Here is a 23,578-nt window from a genome sequence, read left to right as displayed (position 1 = left end):
AACTTAAATATATTCCGTAGTCTTTTTTTTGTGTGTAGGGGGGGGGAGTTCCGTAATGATATGTTGAATCCCTCTTGTTAAAAATTCAGAGAACTTGAGGATTGGGTAAACTGTGATGGTGGTTCTATAAAACTTAACTGTAGAATTTCAAGAATATACAGAACCAAAAGCTCTAGATGTGCAGCCTTTAAGTGTATCATATAAATCTAAGTATTTCTCTTATGTTTTATTTTAATTTTATTTTGTTTCAAAAAGAGGGTATGGAATATTTTGAAGTAAAAATATTACATACTATTTTGCTAGTTATTTGTGTATTCTTTAAAAAAAAGTGTTTACTTTTAGGGTTGGCTGATTTACACCAACTTTTTTTTTTTAATAACTGGTTTAAACCACAAAAATAAAAAGAATGAAAAATGCGAATCGTGTGGACTTCATGGTAACGTTTCCAGATATCAAACTACCTGCAATAGTTTTATTTCCCTTTCACCTTTTAATCAAGGTGTCCCATGTTCAATTCTCGGTCGAACCACAATCCTTCTTTCATGCGTAACCCAAGTAGCGGTTCGGATGTCAGTTTAAGCGAAAGTCTTCTCCTTGATAACCTCGGTATTTCGTAAGGATGTTAAGCCTAAATATACGAAACAAACCAAATTGTATATTTCTACATGCCTAAATGCGTGTTGTTTTATAAAGAAGCCAATATTGCTTAAATATATTGATAGAAATTGGCAAAATTTATCGATTGCCTACGTAGCTTCCAACATTAGCTTGAATTGGACTTTCAATGATATCTACGTACCAGTACTAAATTTGTAATTTAATACCTCAGTTTTAGCGTACTGATTATGGTAAGTTGACCTTTAAATTTTACATGCAAAGCAATAACAGGATTTTCCCGTTATTGTCTTACATTTCAAGTAATGACGGGATTTTCCCAATGGCTAGGGCGGGAGATTCTCAACTTAAGAAATTTACTGACCGCACTTCTTTAAGCTTATGGGTTCTTCCGGCATAACCCCGCTGTTGCATAATAACATCAAGGCGAAACAAACTTAGGCTATTTCTGTGAATATGTAATATAAATACATAAAGCAAAAAATCTAAGTCAAAAAAGCCTGGTTTAAACATCCCCCAAAAAACGGGTTTTTGGCATTTTCAAAAACAACCACGGTTCTTGCCAACTCTGCTTACTTTTGTATATAGGAGGTTAAAAAATTCTTATTATATACATTGGTTAATCCTGTGGAATTCATAATGTAAATATGTTGAAGAAAAATTGTTTGAAATATTTTTTCGAAATTCATAGTTTATTTTCGATGTTTTATATTATTATCAGCATCAACCACTAATTAAATGATTTTTTGTGTTATAGAGAAGCGATACAAAGTCTGTTTTATCAATTTAAAGCAGTATTTTGAAAAAAGCCCAAAATTTCCGAAGCAAAAAAGCAAAGCAGAAAAAAACGAGTTTTTTTCCAAAAAAGCCGGTTTTTTTCCGAGCCCTTGCATCTCTATTATTTACCTCCGTATTACGGACACTTTCTCTAGAAACAAGTTGGAAAGTACAGTAAAAATACACTTTTAGTAATTTATACGTATGTCACCAAGGAAGAACATGTGGGTGTAACAACATTTTGCCTCCTCAACTGTCTGTTCAGCAACCCAGAGGAAGGGTTTCTGTTTCACAACACCCTTATATCCTTTGCTTGCATTCCACTCCCACCCAACCTGCTTCAGAAACAAGTGATTGACAGTTGCCCACTGTTTGGAATGACACACATCATTCTACTGTCCCGCTGGAATCTCTAACCAAACAGAAGACAAGTTTAGTATTTTTGACCACGGGTACGCATATTGTTTTTTTAAAAAAGTCATTGCTGGACTGCAATTAGCTCACAAATTAAAGCAACACACCGAAAACGTAGTAAGTAGCGATAAGTGTAAAGCGCAGAGAACTATAACATTTTATTCCCATGTTGTGCCTCGAATTGGATGGCGCAAGATAATGCAGGTACAGTAACATTTTGGTAATATTCATAAATACGTGATTCATGCAAAAGTATTTTTTTCTAATTGCATATTATCTTGTTTATTAATTTATATAAGAAAATATTGAAACCTCTCTAAGGTGGACACCTCTCTATAGCGGATAATTTTTGATTCCCCACGGGTGTCCGCTTTAGAGAGGTTTCACTATATATATATATATATATATATATATATATATATATGAGTTCCGCTACATCTAAGAAAGTGAAAACACGGATAATGGCCATCATCTTGTACTTTCCTCATTATCTGATCGACTGCCTCTTTTGTTTGATTATAGAATACGTTTCTGCGATACTTGTTCTTTATTCTTTCATCATAATCAACTGCAGCACTCTCGTGTTGTGTAGATAAGAATTTTCTTGGACCTCTCACGAGTTACATAAACAGATCGTTTTCTTCAATGTGGATTGGTAAACGCAAATATGTTTGAGTAAACTTCACGAACCTTTGAAGCCTTCAATTCCTCGGGAATATGTTTCCGATTCACTTGCAAAGTGCCAACAAGGGTAAGTCCGAAATAAGTATAGAGTTCTTCAGCAAATCAATGGATGAGTAGTACTTATCCGTTGTCATGTTGTGTCCAGAATTTCTTAAAAGGTTCTGCAAGTCTCTTCACGATTTCTTTAGGACCTCTAGATTCTGGGGTAGTCATCAGATTTGTCAGCGTATACTTTTATCCTCAAAACATACCTTTTGTACAGTAAGCCAACATTTTTACGAGATACTCTAAACGGGTAGCGTCGTCAGAGTATCATTTCAAATACTTATCTAAGAGCAGCGAATTTGTTTGCCTTCATATGATCATCTCTATCTTCTTTGCCATCGAATCGTATAATTGTCACCAGTACGCGGAAGCTATTTCGGCTTACTGTTGCTATATAAACACACAGTTCATCCAAAGACGACGTCTCTACTTCGTTAACTGCATATATGCCTCTCCGTTGTGGCTTTTTGTTGGTATACTATACGATGCTTTTGACGATATCTGGAGTAAAAAAAAAATTCACAAACGAATCCGAGCCATTCTCATACAATGTTCTATGTAGAGCGTAGTCTGCCTCCAGGAGGTTCAGATACATACGTCTTCCCGACTTGGCAACATATATTCTTGGAGATTTATTACTTGCAAGAACGACAATCATTATCCTCTTAATCACTTTCGTTAATTTTCACTTTCAGAAACCGAGTCATATTATTCCATGACATGATCATCCACTTCATTTACATCAGCGTCAAAAATAAGGGTCTCCTGGTGCCATAAATGTTCAATTTCCTGCTCCATCTTGTTTCTAGTCAGGATTATGTTATACACTCATTTTCTGTTTTCTGAATTCTCGTATGAAGCACTTACTTACCTTTAAAAACAGTAGCTGACTGATCACAACAATAGTAAGACTTCAATAAAAGAAGTGTTTACTGATAAAGCTATCAGTAGTGCCAACTGTGATAAATGAAAATGAACAAATAATTAGAAATAGATGGGTATCATATTGGACCAAGAGCTGCACTCTGAGCCATCCAAGGAAAAATACCGAAAAGAGCTTGAATAATTTAGCAGTATCTACATAATGAGAATTACAATTTTCCAATTAATAATTATAATTACTTTCGATATCCTTAATCAAAAGGTTTTCGAGTGTCAGGATAATACCTTCATTTGTGGCATTTTGTGCTACACTTGGTCCAGGAAGGGTTAAGGGACTTAGAAAAATTCACTCGCCCAATTATATTCCGGAAGAGTGTACGTAAGAAATCCCTTGGCCGGTAACCGCTCGCAAATATTTCGTTCTTTAATAGAGAATTAAAAGCATGTATTAAATTTTTGTATCACCATGTATGACCAAGAATATTACCTTTTCCACATTTTCAATGGAAAAAGAGGCTAGAAAGAAGTAACGAAACGGTAGAAGATTTATAGAAACATCTACACTTACACTCAAAATTCAAAGTAATTACAACATTTATTAACAAAATAAAACTACACTTTTCGTAAATCTAATAGTTTATTCTTCCAAAACAGTTTGATACGAAATTTTAAATACTCTACATGTTCTTACTGCTCAGTTACAATGGCAGTATGGTGCTGAGTGATCACTGGAAACTCAGTTTAAGTTTTACTACTGTAAACTCTCATGTTGGGTTTTGTTTTAGCCAATTAAGGAAACAAAGGTATGAAGATCTAACAACGAATGCCTGCTAGAAGGTGTAAATATGCACAATTTAGGAGTAAAATAATAGTATGAAGATTACAACGCAAATATATATAATATATATATTTATATAAATATTTTCATTCCTTAACTAATCTAAAAAGAAAATTCTTCCTTATTCCAACTTCTCTGCAGGAATGAATTTTTTTTTTTTTTTTTTTGCTTTTAGTGTCCTTTAAGAAAATATAATAAACTCTGTTTCCTTAAAGGATAATGAATTACACTCACTTTTAAAGTATTCTTAGTTGATTCCTGAACACGAAAATACGGCACTCCTAGAAACCTTGCAGTGCACGTGAGTAACACACTTCACTATCTTATCCTACACTACAAAGGACGATCGAGTAACCTGGAAATAAAAACAGCTCCAATGACCTCTTGAGAGTGTCAAGGTTATTTCAACTAATCCAAACACAAAAGGAAATGAACTATTTGCACTACGGTAAATATTACGGAAGTTTGTACCAATGCTTCTTTTTTAATAAGTAATAAGAATTATAATTGGGAACTGTATTAGAAGAATACAGAACCTACAAAACTATTTAATAACTGGGTAACCTTTGTCCAATCAATAACAATCTTTGCACTTTTGGCTTCTTTCAACACTCCTCTTGTAAAGCCAGGTCAAAGCAATTATATTCAATTTCCTAAGCACATCTCAATTATATGAGGTATTTTGTACACAATATGCATCTCATAATTTCGGTGAAACAAGTAAAAACTCATAGCCAGCCACAGAATCAACAGAACGGTATAACCCCTTCTTAGCTGGCGATTACTTAGCAAAGCAAATTTTCTGCATATCTGCCAATATTCAATGTGCATAATCTTATAAAACGTACCTCTTCTTGGAGGTTTGAAACAGTTTCTGTATATTCCAATGTATGAAATGCAGTTATTTCAACTTTTTCTCCCCAAGGACTGCCGTAACTAAATTTTTGACAAGCATTCATTCATCTGCTATAAAAACTAAGAAGTCTGAATTACCAAAACAGCAATATATCTTTAAAACACTACCAATTTAACGCACAATATATATATATATATATATATATATATATATATATATATATATTCACACACACACACACACATACACAAACAAATACACACAGAGACTTGTACTTAAAATGAAAACAAAAATTTTTTGTTGAAAGTTAATTGACGATAACTAAGAGAAAGTTATTTCTGAATATGTACTGTTTTGCATCATATTGGTTTTTGACTTATTCCATGAAATCAGTTTTGTCAGAATGAAGAAGTTCCACACAATCTCGCTCAAGAAAGCTTCGGTTTTCTTCGTGTCTTACTACACAAAAGTTGATAATGTTACTTAGCTTCTACTGAAATTCGAGGTATTATGATATTAAGTACACTTTCATCCCATAAGTAACAGCTATATACATATTATATGTTCAGGAGAAGTACTGCTGAATTTATCAGCAAGTTGTTCCGACTTCTAGATTTTCTGGGTGCTACAATGAAGTACACGATTCAACTGCCAATTGATCCTATTGTCAGTTAAGTACGCGAGTAAACATTTATTATAAGAGACATTATCTCCTTCCAAAATACAATGACTGAAAGAATAGTGTACGTTATAAACTCATATTCAGCTCTTCTGATATCAACGAAAACAGTCGAGATTTTCTAATTCTCACTTTCCTTTAAATGGTCATTTGAATAAACTGCAAGCAATAAATTACGCATTTTTTCCCGCAAATAGTTTCTAGCTTTCTCGGTGTTAAAATAACGTATATGAGGAGCTTCAGATAGGTGCAAATTAATTGTTTTAATGTGAAAATCAGTTTATGGTAGTAGATTCTCTGACAAACTTTAAACAGAATTACAAATAAATCAAAGAAATACAGTTTCAATTAAGACAAAACAGACATTCACATATCGGGTAACAATCAAATCTATGCTCAAGTATGGTTTCATATAAAGAAACAAAGTGTCGGGGAAAAATGGATAAGAAGTTAATTAATAAAAATCGACGTTCAATTTGCTCAATGGTATATTAGTCGTATCGTATTCAACCCAAGGAAAGAATGAATTTCCACATTTACCGATCCCCGTTTTTGAAGTACACTTTGTTTTATTACGCTAACGCACAGAAGCGGTTCTTTTATACAAATTTAAGTACGAACATTACTAATAAACTGTCGTTTCTATTTCTTTCTTAAAAGAAAAACTAAATACTGCCTGAAAATGCGAAGCACGGGAACCTGACCAAATTTGTTTTCCTTTCTTCTCCCCCTCAAGTCACACAAGTCACATACATCAACTATATACATACGTGCAATCACGCACACGCATTAGAACCTGACTGTCGTGTGCCGTAAGGTTTGATATTCAGACCAACAAAACTGCTTTCTTCGCATCTGAAATCGCGTACATGCTAAAATTTCATAAGGTAATTGTTTCGACATTTTTATAATTTCTTACAATGATAAATAATAAAACATCTACTTTTACAGTAGCAATAATAATAGTTTCTTTCTATAAACTTAATAAGTTTTCACTACAAATCTAACAACCACCCTTGTAAAAATATTTGGAACACTACTAATGGCTACGAGAATCAAGGCCATCCAGGTAATGTCTGATAAACTAATACAGTAAATAAATTCCATACTCAACAATGCTTTAGAACTCTTGATAGTATGATGTGCGAAGTTACACGAAGAGCAAAATCACTGAATACACATTAATAGTTCGTAATTTGGTACACGCTGACATATAGTCAATTTTGCTCTAAATCATTACTACATTATGAGATATATTAAACTAATTGTGCTCCGTCTGAGGAAATGCACTAAAGCAGATGAGAAGTGTACAATAAATAACACAATAAAACTATTTATTATAAGACTTAAAAAATATGAAAAGAAATAAACTTGATGTGATGTGATGCTTGCTAGAAGGTTAGAGCTACTTACTTTTAAACAAAGAAAATATCTATCAATTGCATTTCAAATATGATAGCAGAGGCGCACCAATTCCTTTGCTGATTGAACTAAAGCCATAATTGGTTTTCGAAATTCTAAATTGGTAATCATATAAGTAAGTAAATTTTAGAAGTAAAATAAATATATATCTTACCATCACACTGCTTGCAATGTTAATATACTATTTCCTCGTTTTGAAAGAAGAAACAAAAACAAAATTTTAATTATTTTTTAAAGGTGTCAAGCACAACAGTTCTTTCATTAAACACATTGCATGTGGAAAACCTTTATTATTTACCAAAACATGCGGGTGACGTCACACTTCTCACAAATCATTACACATTAACACAATTAATTTAATTTTTCATTGAGTCACAAAATACAAGAACAAGTCCAGATTTCAGTGTGATACAAAGAAATAACCATGTTAACCATTCATAGATTTCTAAGTCAGCGCACCCTGCAAACACTGAGCAAATAAAATGTTAAATAAATGTGAATGTGTGTACACTGTAACGTGGTCCACGAGTTATAAAGTGATTAAGAAGGCGTCTAAAGCAATAAATAAAAAAGAATTACTTGATACATATTGTGATTTTAGGTATTTTTTCAAAAAATATATTTACAAATTCGTATTACTATCACCATTACTTGTTTCCAGGATCCAAAACTTGATGCCTTCTTTTGATCTACATTAAAAACACAGTTTATTCTTAAATCAAAATAACACAAGTATAAAAACCAAACACCTGATGAATACAAAAAAACTGGGAGGGATCTCTACCAAGCTAACGAATGAAGATTGGAAGTGAATCTCGCGATCTACGTCCCTTTCCCTTCCCCCTAGTTCCAATTCAATCGCTCGAAAAATTGAAAACCGTAATGATTCACGTTACACAGGGTGGCTCACCTGAGAAGTACAAGTCTCAGTCCCAGTGCTAGACCCACAATCACACAATGTATACTTTGTGGTAGATAAATACTGTATGTAGTAGAGTACTGTGCTCCTGGGACATTTCTACATCATTTAATCAATTCTGTCATTATCATCGTTGATTTCATTACCCATTGTCTTTACACGGAAGAAAATAATATGCGATGTGAATCTGAAGATTGAATTTCAAAGTTGAGGAAAGGATAACAAATAGTTATTTACAAACTTGAGTTCCTTCCCGGGTTCGAATCCCACCTTGAACTGTAGGTCTACGTTTCACATAGCATCGGTGCTGAAACGGGATACTAAACTTCAAACAATAACAAAAATCCAGGTTCCACATCCACTGTTACTGCAACTAAACATTTTAAGATAAAGTAACACAGTTAAGATTAATCACGTAGAGGAATTTACAGTATTTTTCTTTCTTTTACCGCATCCTTTGTTGAATAATACCTTGTGCATGTTGGAGTGCACAGATAAAATATTGATTATAGATCTTAAATTTTCAGGCATTTACGTAAGAACCACTAGTAAACCATGCACTTCTAGTATGAAATTAACTGCTATGCTTGGAACTAGGGGCGATTAATCACTTTCTTGCTAAAATCCTAAGTTTCTTTTTTCTAAATTATATATATAAAATTCACTTTTCATATAAGCTATACGAAATGAAGACTGTACCAATCTGCAATGTGGTGTACAGTCCTTCATTTATTTTCCATAATCACTAGCTTCATGTTTTAAAGTTGGCTAAATTTCGCATCCTATCTGTAACTATTGCAACATTTTATTGGCGTAACTATTTCACAACCTAATGAACAAAATCAAAAAAGACAAAGAATTTCACCAATACACGAATATGGAACTAAAATGAACATACAAAATAAAATTATATACATTTTACAGGAAAATAACACACTCTCTCGCTCTCTCTCTATAATATAAATAAACTCCTTTTTAAAAATGTACAAAACTTCACTATAAAACATTTGTACAGGGGACACAACAACGCTGTTCTGATAAAAAAAAAAAAAAAAAGAAAGGTATCCTATTTCAGAATAAACATAAATATACCTTAAAATATAAACTGAAACAGAAAATATGATGTTCTAAGGATTATTATTAATGAACACTAAGAAAGAAAGTCGATGGAAGAATTGTAATTTTAATTTACAAGAATGCTGAGCACACACACATGCATATACAAAAAGGCAATAGAACTCTCAAGGAGAAATTAATTAGATTTCCAACTTGTTACATACATTGAAAACAAGAGGGGAAAGTGAAGGCTGAATACGAATATAAATAATTACAGAGACAAGAATGATACATTTACAAAGTGCCAAGTACATAAAAGAAATAAATAAAAGAACATGGCATGTCTTGACATACAGGAAACTGATTTATCTGTAATACAGACTTTAGCAGCATACTATACCAAACTTCTCTCGCAAAAATTAAATGATGTTCGTAAGCAATGTATTTACAATGATAGAGAATTTGTTTTGAAGCAAATCTGGAAATAACACGTTGTTAACTCTTCAGTGTACGTACTTTGTTGCTTTGTACATCTCTCTTACAAATTACTTTACCGTACTGAAATATGTTAACGTCCTACAACTGTATTACGCAAGAATTTGTCCAATACTTCAACCTTGTTAATCACATCAACGAACCATTATCGACTGGAGCATTAGCATTTTATATTATGGTTCAACGTGAAACAGCTCAATCCAATCGGAATTTATAGACTCCATCAGAAGGGAAGTTTAAATCCGGAAATATTCAATTTAAAGATGTCTACCAGACAAGGTTTTACACGCCTGTATATCTAAAGTGATTGAGAAGGCACTGCATTATCACCTACTGCTTCAATAAGTCTCGAAACATAGTCGAATTTGAAAATGTTAACTTCCCGTGCAGAAATCTATACTAACCGTATTTTCATTACTTCCAATTACATTTTATAGACCTATCTTCTGCATTTCAATGTACAAAAAATAATTACGACAGAAACACACAATATTGATGCAAACCTTTGATCCAAAATTTATAGAAAGGAAGGAACTATTCCACGATGAAATATTTAACAATAAACGAATTTAACACAGATTTTACTTTCTTGAAACGCAATATTGACACAGACACTAAAACACAGAACGAAACAACTTGTGTAAACAAATAGAGATGACAATAAATAAACAAACGTACTACTCTTAACATGAATCGTTAAGAATGAGTGATCTCAAATACTGTTACAACCATCACTGGAGGTAATAAAAGTAACTCAAAATGATTTTTTTTTGTTTCTTTTTCTTTTAAGTTTTACGTATAGCAAAACTGCGGGATCTTATACAAGCACATATTAGTCTATTAACTGTTCACGTCAAAATTTTGTCTTTGGCGTTGATTCAACGGAAACCGGTTAATACAACTGCAAATCAGTTTATCAGCCAATACTCTCCTTTCACCAGTAACGAAGCTATGATAAAAATTACGCCAAACCAGCTGACTAGCAATGAATATAACACACACCTACAAAAATAGTAAACTAACGGTTTTATATATATATATATATATATATATATATATATATATATATATATATTTAGAATACAGTTGATAAAGACTTAGCATAAAAATCATGATATTGATAATTCTATGTAGATCCAAATTGGTATACTAATGTCAATATCTGGTTTATTTTTAACCAGCTCCACAAACACATTTTTTACTAGTGACCTTACAAATATCAGTTAAAATTTTTAGTTTTTTGAGAAGAGAAGAATAACATCATTTTTGTTTCTAAAGCCACATTTTACTAGGATAAATACGAATTTGTTCTACCGATTCTCTCTTTCTCTCTTTTTTTTTTTTAAACCTACTTTTACTTTTCGTAATGACAAAACCCCATACGCTTTCAATATTTAGAGAAAAGTAAAAAATAATAATAATAATAAAATTACGCATACTTTCTCAATGTATGTACTTGTAAACAATAAAAAGAGCACAACTACTAAGTGAACTGTTATGTTTTGACACCTGTAAATCTCCTTGTCTGGAAAATGAAATAACAGTAAAACCAAAATTTCAGACTACACAGGCTACAACTTAGGATAACGGTGAATGAAGGACTGGTGCGCAGCTAGATAAAACAACATTCCCAACATATACCATTACTACAATTACTTGTGTACATATTTAATTCTTTTAGGAAAAAAAGCAATAATTTATCAACAAAAGTAAAATAATATTAATATCTGAGAAGAAATTGTTTAGATATAACTCAAAACAATATATACATATGTGCTATAGTATTTCTCAAAATATATATATGTAGGTATGTACTGAATGTATGTACAAAAAAATTAATTTAACTGTGCTTGTTTCGTTTTTTACGTTGCAACATTGTTATAAACAATAGGTAAAATGACGTTACATGCACAGTATTTTCCGCAATCAACTAATACTTTCGAAAGTTTTGAAGTCCTGGTAATATGGTCCCACTCACTTGGTTCTTGTATCAATTTCACGCAACAATGCAAAAAAATAAAAATGATCCACGCAAAAACTTAAATATTCCATTTTTTCTCCATGAAAAAATACGTTAAAACGAATTATCTTACAAAAAGAAACTAACTTCAATGGTTGTAGATCTTAAAACTAGAGTATCTTCGTGTCACGGACGATAGGATGTATAGTAATTGCAGTTCACCTACAGGACGATAATAGTTATAAACAGTCTTTTGGATGTTGATTCGAGAACACCACTAAGACCTAACGACTTACCAAAATCAATCTCACTTTAAGGAAATTGTTCACAGGGAATCTTCACGCTCTTCTTTCAGCCTCGTTACTGGTGTCATACTCGACATGATCTGACCCAGTATATCAACTGTAGCGGGCGGTGTTTGAATTCTTGATTGAACAGAGACTTTTGATGAATCCGATTTACTCGGACTTTCTTTCTTAATTTCAGCCACTGATGATTTCTCACTGTCTTCCTTCTCACTACTACACCATTCCTTCTTCACAATCGCTGCTGTTACCTTAGTTGCTGAATCAATTGAAGTTTCCTTTTTCACAGATATCGGTATTTTACTTGCCTCTGATGATGAACACGGTTCCACTTTAACTGGAGACTGTGTGACAATTTTGTTACTTGCATCATTGAAACTGATATGACCTTTTGTGGGGGTAGTAAAATGAGTACTCTGTTGCCTTGAATTTGCATCTCCAGTGTTTTCTCTTTTCACAGGCGAGAACTTGGAACTGTCACTTGTGCTAGATCCACCCTCTCGTTTCGGGGTTTTTTCGTGTTTCTTTTCTTTGTCATGCTTGTGTTCTTTCTTGATTCCAGCGTCTGCTGAGTCGTGGCTCTCCTTCTTTTCTTTAGCTTCACCTTCCGCTTCATCGATTTTCACCTTTTTCTCATCCTTTTTCCTATCAGGTTCGTCTCTTTCTCTTCTTTTATGACTTCCATCTTCACTCTTCTTAGAATCATTGTCTCGACTGCTTTCGGATTTGCTCATTTTCATTTTCTTTCTTTCTTTCTCCTTATCTTTTGTATCACTCTCGGATTCGTCTCTTTCTCGCTTTCGTGGTTTCTGGTCGTTCTTTGATTTTGACTCTTTATGCTCTTTCCTGTGACGGTTCTCATCTTTTGAAGCTCTCCTATCATCTTGTCTTTTCCTATCTTTGTCCTTCTTGTGTTTACCACTACGAGCTTCATCTTTGCGCTCTTTCGACAGCGAATCTTCTACTGTTTTCTCTACTGCTTTCTCCTCCTTGGGTTGCTTGGAAATTGCAGCTTCTTTCTCTTCTAAAGCGCTCAAGAGTTCTGGGTAATACTGCTTCAGACGAACATGCCAGGCTGCAAATACAAAAGGAGAAACAATTGAATGCAACCAATTTTACCTATCAAAATCCGACTATTTAGAAATACAGTTAAGTTGGTTTCTGTTCTACAGAATATACTCAACTTACAGATAAATATTTAAGTTACGTAGCAGTAATTAACATGTGGCCAACACAATGATTCCACAGACATGCACACAATTCTCCACGGAGGAAAGGGGATTAAAATGTACTCATTTTTTTTACGATTCAGTGACTGGTTGAACTGGAAGTTATAGTATCACTTTCAGCAGCAAGGATATATGAGACGGACCTACAGGTTAACTTACGATCCGAACCGTATGTACTTCCAAGGAATCGAGTTAGATTTCTAGGTAACTGAATTGGTCCATACCCGTACCAAATCAAACTAGTACACCCACTGAACAAGAGTTGGGCAAAGATGTATTTTTCTTTGTTGCTCTCACATCGAAGTAATTTAAATTACTATTCTCTCTGAAACTAAAACGCCTTAGGTGAAAATAGACCTTACACACTATTGTTCAAGGTAATGAGAAAATGTTGCAAAGATGACGATAATAAAGAAGTGTAGTGCACGCAAAATGCATTTACAGTGTATATGAAATAAATAAAATGTTGGGCGATTATCGACAATCTTGTTGCTGCTACTTCTGAGATGTAATTAAACCATAAGGGTATTTGGAAAGATATTTTTGCGTAACATAACAAATAACGAAATTAGTACCGTTTACATACTATATTACGAGGGGTGATCAGAAAATAAGGTTACAAATCCTGCAGTGAAACGTGTATATATTATTTCATACAACCAATACAGCCAACAGACAATAAATACATTAGGTTATTTTTCGGCATAGCCTCCATATCGGCTGAGGCACCTGTCGCATCGTGGGATGAATTTGAAGATTCCCTCCTGGTGAAAATTCTGTCCTTATGTGTTCACTCACGTTCTCACGAAGTGTTTCATCTCCTCGTTTGAAGCGAAGCGACGGCCTCCTAGGTGTTCAGATGCCGTAACATGATCCTTCTGTTGTAGTGAATCAGCTCTTCCACACGAGCTATGTTCATATCTTTTGATGCCGTACTGGGTCGGCTACTGCGCTCCTCGTCGGTGACGTTTTCTCTATCAGCCACAAACTTTCGACACTATTCTGCGACCTGCTGACGAGACATTACAGTCTCTTCGTAAACCTCTACCAGCTGCGGTTACATGTTTCGCCTACAGAAATCAAATACAAGTGGACTTCCAAACCAGTCGCCATTTCGACGGTACTTTGCAGCTACCTCGTTATCTCGAGAACAAAACACAATTTTACAGAAGAAAAAAAAAAGTTGAAAAAGTTGAAGATTAGTTGAAAGTCAGCGACTTTTAACTAATCTTCAACTTTTTCAGACTTTTTTTCTTTTTATGTAAAGTTTTTTTTTTCTTTTAAACATACGAGGTAGTTGTAAAGTACTGTCGATTTGTGTTTACCTACAAATAGCGCTGTAGGTAACGGGTAGCTGAAACTCTGCACAGTTGCTAACTCCACGTATGAAACTTTAGAAATATCGGACTTGTAACATTAGTTTCTGATTTTCCCTCGTACATAGTACTTTGGATTTAATTTTTACATATTCTTCAGTTAAAATACTATAAAACTCGCTTGACAGAGACGCGATCAATTCTGATCATTCAACGTTTTATTTTTGGATCATCTATACCTACTAAAACTTATTTTAACTACTATGCGGGAGCACGTTTATTGTCCTTTATTTGGAAACGCACCTACAATTGCGATAATTCCTTATCTGGATGAAGTTTACGTCGGTCTACGCTGCTTACGTGAGGCATGTTATGACTTGTGTATATTACATCGGTCGAGTGGTAGCCGTTTGTTTGTTCATTTTCATTTAATTATTTTTTTATTCTGTTCTTTGCCGCTTCTCTTGACATATCCGGCCAATTATAAGTACGAAAGACTTCTGTCCAGTTTCATACATGCAAGTGAAGAGTGTACATTAATTGTTTCTTGCATAAAAACAGTTGTTGTAAAATGTACTTCGTGTAATGCACAATCAGAGTAGAAAAGTGTCGTTTTTCTTGCTTTTCAGTATTATACACAGACATTGTACTTATTTTACCAACCAACAAACGTACATCTTTTTAGAACCCTTTGAATAACTCGAAATGTAAAAATTACAATATGTTTTGCTGCAAAATTCATTGAAATTTTGATGGACCATAATTGATTGTATGTTGAACACGAGTGTTACGGTAAGTATCAATGCCAAACAAATGTTACGTTAAAGTATTAAAAGATCTGTTCTGTTTACTTGAAGTTATGAGTCCTTTTCAGGACTGACGATGCATATACGACCACCTCGAGTTTTACGTGGGACCCGAACTACTGCAGCCCCAATGTACACTTACGAGATAGTAAAAACTACCTGCAAATTTGTGCTTGTCTTTTCTACCAAGGAAAAAGTCTACCTTTCGATCCTTTATAACATTTATCACTGCCTGTTTTAAGTAACATATTAGATCTACAAATAAGATATAAACATAGTCTGATCAAAACTCTCGGAGTTCTATCATTATACATTTAAACGTTGTTCTTTAACATAACTTTAAACTTCACACGCACAATCCCTTTACCTCAAACCTGTTAAACAACTTTAACCAGTTTTGTGTAAAGATATCTATGATACTAGTTCTTTATAAAATTAAGTTAGAAATAAGAACATTAATTTTATGATTAATTACTAAAAAAAAAAAAAAAAAAAAAAAAAAAAAAAAAAAAAAAAAAAAAAAAAAAACTTTATGTCCAAAATTTTGTTACCAGAATTAACAACGAAATAATGTCTACTAAACTTTAGCGTAAATCAATGTCAAGAAGCACTTATCAGTATTCGAAGGTTTTATGACAGGGAGGCTCAAATGAAAACCTTAAAGAGTACGATAAGAATTCCAAAAAGTTGTGCGACTGATCTGCACAGATAATCGTTTTTGTTAGAAGAATGACCAGCAGATGGCCGTCTCTGATGGTATGCACCGTGTTAGAACAGTGATCTGTGATTTTTCTTTTTTTTTAAGTGTAAGTGTTAAACAAACTGGAATTCACTGCAGGATGAAAGTACACTCCAGCGATTTTTGCGTAACCACATACCATGCCTACAAGTGAGTGTACAAGGTAACCAATAATGTTCTTGCCGTTCTAGAGCAATTATAAACAAACAGCAATGCAGTGGATACCTTTAGGTTTCGAAGCAATCTCTATCAGAATCCAACACCCTTCGTCAATGTTCCTGCAGCTGCACAATACTCTGATCACAGAACTCGGCGGTCGTAAATGAAAAGAAGTCCGTGAGTGCGTTCCGCAACTCTTCCTCATTTGCGAAGGATCTCCCACGGAGGTGTTCTCGGGGGAATGAAACAAGTGGTAATCTGTTGGCACAAGGTTCGGTGAATATGGTGCATATCAATGTCTTCCAGCCAAGCCGAAGGGTCTCCCGGGGCCTCTTTGTCACATGTGGCTTGGTATTGTTTTGTAAGGACAGTACTCCCTTACGAATCACTAATTGGTTCCTTCAGCCGCAATGCACGGTGCACCTTTGCAACTACTGAGAGTAGAGGTCAACAGTGATTGTCTGACCAGGTGAAAGCAGCTCGTAATGCACCACTTGCTGACAGTTCCACCATACGGAGAGCATAACCTTTCGTGGGTGCAGAGGTGGTCTTGAGGTGTGATGAACAGGGTCGCGTGGAGACAATCAATGTCTGATACGCATGGGAGTGTCATAGAGAACTCACCTTTCGTCATCAGCGATCAAAAATGGGTTTGTTCAGTGAACAAGGACAAACACGCTGTTACTTGTTGGTTGCCTACAATGTGTAGGGTACATACTTGCTTAACTTCTGTGACTTCTCTATACCAGGCAGGTGCAATCTGACTGTTTCAGCGGAAACGTGGAACCTTTCAGCAAGTTCATTACACGTTTGACCCTGTCCTCCTCGATGGCTGCTTTCAGGGCCTCGTATCCAACACATGTGGTCGTCCACAGCGAGATTCATCCGAAAGGCTAACATCTTCTGAACAGAATTTCTGGAACCAATGCCTGGTGGTGCGTTCGTTCACGATGTTTTCACCAAATGCCTGGTATATGCAGCGACTGGATGTGGCAGCTTACAAGCCCACTTCAACGTCATACAATAAACACATGTGAATTAGCTGCTTCGATACTTCCATTTCTCTTCGACACAGGACGAGCTATAACTGCTGTGTATGCGCAACGTGCCTGTATTACTGAAGGTCGGTGGTCAAACTAACTCCCGATCGCTTGGCAGGCACATGCGTAATTTCATTTCCTCTCTGTCAACGCATGATTAATGGCACGTCGAAACGGCAAGAACTTTTGAGTTACCGTATAGAAAGTTAAAAGTGACGTAACTTCTGTAAGCGTCCTGCGATCGTGCCATGCACACAGAATGGTAACAAATGAAGAAACTGCCACAATGGAATCTGAATTATTGCAAGAGATGAATTTTGGTTCGACTATCTACAATCTGAAACAAAGGGTGAGCAAGAAATGCCGTCACTGCTCTTCGACGAACTCCCAAAAATTCCGCACATAATCATGAACAGGAAAAATCATGCTAAACTCTCTTCTAATGTGAAAATAGGTTGATTTTGCAACATTACACGGAAAAGGGGAAACAGTGATTAGTGCTTTGTATCTAGATCTGTTTCAAGACCATCTTCACCCTTCCATCAGGAATAAACACCGAGGACTTCTGACTGGATAGGTTTTGTTGTTTCATGAGAACGTGGGACCTTATATTGCCCGTTTAACCGTATCCAGAATCTACGATATTAATTTTGAATATCTCACACACCCGCCCTACTTTCCAGATTCAGCCCCCAGTAGTTTTCATGTTTTCGGACCGCTCAAAACGGCAAGCATTTTCGAAGCGATGAAAACATGAAAACCGCGGAGTGACTACAATCCAGGGTTAGCAAAAACCATGGTTTTTATTAAAAAAAACAAAAAAAAACGTTTTTTTTTTTGGTTTAAACCAGGTTTTTTTGGTTTAAACCTGGTTTTTATGGTTTAAATAATTTGTTCTATATATTCATATCATATATGGACAGAAATAAGTTTGTTTTGCCTTGATGTTATTATGCAACAACCGGGTTATGCTGGAAGGGGTCACATAAGCTTAAAGCGGAATAAAAACCGCTCCTCGAGTTACATCCGACAGAAATTGTCCTCCATTTGAACTCGGAACCAGGACTAATTGGCCACAAATGCGATACGTCTCCCGACTCACTCACGAAGGAATCCTGATAAAAAATACGTTGCACTGATCTTTACATGCTTCTTAATATAACTGTCACGAGTCATTTCAGAAGGACAAAAAGATAAACAGTTGCACAAGTGAAACCATTACACAGAATTACATATGAACAATTTCAAAGTACTACGGAGTACGGAAGAACTAATTTAGTTCAAGTTAGTTAACAACGACTTTTATTGGTCCAAATTAAAGAAATATACCGACTTAATCTACATATCAATAAGAAAAGTGAATAAAGATACGAATTATTTGAGTCCACTTTGGCTCCGACTAATTTATACATAAATAGATACCAAAGATACTTATTTCACTAAATGTTTCTCGTGGGGTCTGTATGACCCCCCCCCCCACACACAAAAAAAGTACGCCATTATCGATGTATTTTATCAATAGTAAACACTGAAACGAAACAATATTTAGAATTTTTCTTCGATTGCAATTACATAACAATAATAACAACTACAAAAAAATCACAAAATAAACATTTATATACTTTTTTAAAAAAAGTTGCTTTTGTAGTATAACCTTTTTGAGTAATGAATGGGGAATTTAGGTCTGAATATAATACGAATAATATACGGGAGTGAAACGTGATAACTCACAAATGTGTGTTCATCAAGATTTTACAAACACTTACACTTTTGCGAACATTTTTTGATTTTTTGGTTTAAACCAGCCAACCCTGCTACAATCACAACTAAAACACAATTTTTCTCACGAGGTGTTCACGAATTTGCTAAACGCTGGAATACATGCATTGCACGTCAATCTTGACCATGTTGAAAAATGAGGTATGTTCAATTTTTCAGTAAGGTTTCCATCTGAATCATCCTTGTACATTTAAGTTGAGTAAAGCAAACGAAAGTAAAATAAAAAGATTGAGAAGTTATACCTACCGATACTTGTAACTGCAGTAACTGTGCGGAACTGGTGAATGATATTTCGTGGTAAGAAGTAAATGTCATTGTCACAGAGCTGAATTCGGGCATACCTAATACCCTCTCTACGAAGCTGGTTTAACTTTGCATCTTCCACCCATTGGACACACTACAAATAAAATAGAAAATAAAGTTAAACAATTCGCACTTTACACAAATAAACAAGCGATTGACAAAAAACATACATCCCGCTACCTCACCTTCAGGAAACTTCAATGTATTCGTAACGGTACAACCGAATTGAGTGCAACGTTAAGCATATAAATGGGGTAGTGATGTACTGAACGGAGGTAGTACTATGAACAAGATTTAAATTGTGTTCTCCACCACGATGTATTTTCAAGAGAGTATAAGATTATGAATTTAAACAATAAAGAAAGAAAAATATATATATAAAAAAATTAAACAGAAAACGTTACTCGACTTTTGCGTAAGTATTAAATATTTCTACGGCTTTAGCCTAATACCTACATTATGTATTACACGAGTCCTCTTAACTTTTATCGATCGCAACACGGAAATCTGATACCTACTAACAGGGAATAAATGAAAAAAAAAAAGGAAAAAAAAAACCCTCACTACAGTCATTGACAAACGAAAATTCGCATATTTTATATACAAACTAGCAAAAATGGCAATTCTTCACACAAGAAGAATGACACATCAAAAACATTTTAAAGATATATTATGGATCTTGTAAATATTGGATGCTTGCCGACGGAAGTTCGACACTGGGTTAAACGAAAACTCTTTACACAATCGATCTTAAATAACTTCTCAGAACATCAAGACCAAATCAGCTAGTTTTCTCGCACCGTGGAGCAATGGATTTGCCCAAATAAATACAATCGTTAGATAAAATCTTTGGCCCATTTTCATCTCCCAAGCTGCTTTTCTTCCATATGTACCCTGAAATAAGTTTTGTCAAAGTTGTGACCAAGTTAAATCGCGTTCCTTGCATCCGATATTGCAATATCCCCATTTAGTGGAAATTGTCACTGAAAATTCTCAACTACAAAAATGAATTTTCCAAAAGTCGCTTCTCCCTTTTCCTAGTCTCAAAACCTAGCCAAATAGTGTTTCCACCCCCACCCATATACATACATATATATATATATATATATATATATATATATATATATATATATATATATATATATATATATGCCTCCTTTCTATTCTCTCAGGTGATAAATGTTACAAAAAAAAATCCCGTAGCCAAAAGCCTGAGAACATTTATATAAAACTAGTTGTTCCCCCAATCCTTCGGCTCGTTTGCGAATGCCTGAGCGGTAGCGATAACTATTAATTTGACTGTGAAATATTGGAAATTAGCATGCCTGAGGCGTCCTGCGCTTCTTAAATGTTTTGGAGTTTGCATACTAGCACTCTTCACAGACTGATATGTTTTCACTTTATAGTGAGGATTGCATTTCTTATGACTGATTTTTTTTTTATTTTTTTAAAGACGAAATCAAAGGTGGCAAAACGTTCTCACTCTTTTCTTCTGCAGGGTCGAATTGTGTGCAAGCTCGTCTTATGCATACCCAGCAGCTCATGAAGCAAATCTCTGCAGTATTGTAAGTTCCTAGTCCCAAACTTTCGGTGAACGAAGGAAAAAGTGTTTTATGTTTACTTCTTTCCCCTTTAGAGAGCGAAAAGTTTCCTAAACCTCAACCTTCACAACTAAAGTCTAAGAAGAACATTTTTTTCAAATTCTTACACCTAGCAGTATCGTATGTCTAGTGAAAAAGAAGGAAGGGTTCAAGGTCCTATTACGGGCCGAAATTCGAGAAAACTCTGTCTTAGCAACAGCCTAGAGTCTAAGGGACATTTGTACAAAGTTTCAAGTTCTCAGATCCAGCTGTTTTGAATCTGTTGATGAATAAACAAGTAATTCAGTAAGTGGATTTATAGAGAGAGGGAGACGGGAAATATCTTTTTAATGTTGTCGACGACGATGTTTTGCACTCTTGAGTTTTGTCGGAAACTGATTTATGATATTGAACTCATTCTTCGGAATGGTGGAACAAAATCTGCATATTAACTAATTACCTATTTAAGGTACGAATAGGTTCTTATTAGCCAATGATAAAAATAGAGGGCATTCACTCAGCGGTTAAGGTTGTATTCGAAATCATTCCTACAAATATTACTAAATTGCTTTAATAAAACATAAAGTAAATTTATACGAGTCCACAAACAGGTTAGCAATACTGAAATCGTTTACCACATAGAAAAGAGAAGTACAAAACAGAGTGTTGTGTAAGTTACTGTATTGTACAAAGTGTTTCTGAACTCATCGAATCTAGTACGGGTGGTAAGCAATTACGGTCAATATCTTGGCGGTGTACGCATATTTACGAAACGCCTTCAACATTTCCATAAATTAAGGTAATCTATAATTATGTTTGATTACGTATTAACTTCCCATCCGTCATGGAACTCCCAAAGATTTATGCTATAATAGAAAACTAAGAACGTACCTGTGAAATAGGCGGCTCATGAAGATCTAATTGCAGCTTCTCTACTAATTCTGGAAAATCTGCAGCATAGAATGCGACGACATCTTTAGTTATTCTATTGAATTCATATGGTTGTCCTCCATGAACAGCCTTCAAAATACCTATGAATAATCCGAAGATTAAAAAAAAAAAAAAAAAAAAAAAAAAAAGTAAACGTAACTATATACACAAAAACTAAATATATAAATAACTACATTCAGAACAGTTGAAACTCTTTAATTATCATGTTTCTAAAAGTAATGTATCCAAAACCTTATAGTGACGGGAACACACAGTCACGTCGCTGAGGTCCCCATCGAACCCCATTCAATCAAACTTCCAAAGAGGCATGATCGTTGGTGCCCGTCTGGTTGGAGCTTCAGTGGTAACAGTGGGGGTATCGAAAGACACTGTCCAATGCCACGAGGGCATACACAATTCATGGGCAAACGACGTCTGCAAAGACCAACAGTGGTCAAAAGACAATCCTGTCAGATAGGGACCGGAGGGCATTAAAACGGATTGTAGCAGCTAAAAAGAAGACCACTGCAATGAAAATTACGTCTGAACTCAAATCCGGCCTACAGAACCCGGTTTCATCGAAAACAGCACGACGGGAACTTCATAAAATGAAAATTCATGGCAGGGCCGCTTTCGCCAAACCCCTGGTCACAGCAGTAAATGCGAAGAGGCGTATCCAGTGGTGCAAGGACCACAAGGCGTGGACTCATGAGCAGTGGAAACACGTAATGTGGTCCGATGAATCCACCTTCACCTTGTTTCCAACAACCGGTCATGTTTACGTATGGAGAACACCGTCGCAGATATATGATACGGACTGTCTGCTCCCAACTGTAAAGCATGGGGGTGGTTTTGTTACAGTATGGGCAGTGATATCGTAGTTTTCCGCAGGTCCCGTCATAGCCCTGCATGGAATGATGAATGCTAAGGCGTATGAGGCCATTTTGGGGGACCAGGTTCTACCCATGGCCCAAATATTGTTCCCTGATGGTGATGGCATCTACCAAGATGATTTGGCACCCTGTCACGCTGCAAAAACGGCGAAATCATGGTTTGAGGAGCATGACCAGGAGCTATCACACCTCCCCTGGGTTCCACAATCACCAGATCTGAACGCCATTGTGGTCTGGGTTAGAAAGGCGTGTTCGGTCTCATTACCCTCCACCAGCATTCCTTAAGGAACTGGAGCATGTTTTGGAGGAACAATGGTGCAAAATGCCACACACCACGATTCAGGAGCTGTATATGTCCATTCCCCGTCGGATTCAAGCTGTTTTGGACGCAAAAGGAGGCCCCATACCATAACAGGTATGAGTTTCATACTTTTGCAAACGTTTTAGATTTTTTGTCCAACCCCTATCTCTCTCTCTCTCTATCTATCTATCTATATATATGTATATATACCAAAAAAGTTAAGCCAGAAACTGACTGATTTGTATTCACGACCTTTGTCAAAAGACAGATGTGAGATATTTAGTTTAAAGTAGTAACCGGACAATTGTAGTGCATTCGATGCGCTCCCATCAGAAACAGAACCCGCAACCTGGTGCAAAAATCGCACTATTTTCTCTCTCAAAAATTCGCTCCAACCGGGACACTGGTTTTCATGGTCGTCCAATTAACCCTATTGAATACTGGACTTAATCCATTACGAGGGACACAAACACAGTAACTTCAAGAATATTTGAAAAACTGCTGATCCACTTTGTCTTTTTGTTCATTTATCATTTTCGGTCATTTTGTCTACATA

General features: G+C 35.2%; 1 protein-coding gene across 1 annotated transcript in view; it reads right to left on the bottom strand.

Moving 5' to 3' along the window:
• Window positions 1-9,169: 9,169 nt before the first annotated feature.
• Window positions 9,170-23,578, bottom strand: part of LOC145688093 (uncharacterized) — a 76,059-nt gene continuing 61,650 nt past the window's right edge. Inside the window, exons 8-10 of the mRNA XM_081761827.1 lie at window positions 21,790-21,929; window positions 19,262-19,412; window positions 9,170-13,022 (exon numbers count right to left, since the gene is read on the bottom strand). Of these exons, the coding sequence (XP_081617953.1) occupies window positions 11,968-13,022; window positions 19,262-19,412; window positions 21,790-21,929 (1,346 nt within the window). The 3' untranslated portion in view covers window positions 9,170-11,967. The remainder of the gene's footprint in view (window positions 13,023-19,261; window positions 19,413-21,789; window positions 21,930-23,578) is intronic.

Source organism: Thermobia domestica, chromosome 6, assembly GCF_964235325.1.
Source record: "Thermobia domestica chromosome 6, izTheDome1.hap1.1, whole genome shotgun sequence".
NCBI classification, from domain to species: domain Eukaryota; kingdom Metazoa; phylum Arthropoda; class Insecta; order Zygentoma; family Lepismatidae; genus Thermobia; species Thermobia domestica.
The sequence above is the reverse complement of the archived record's forward strand: the minus strand, read 5'-3'. Positions and strand labels throughout refer to the sequence as shown.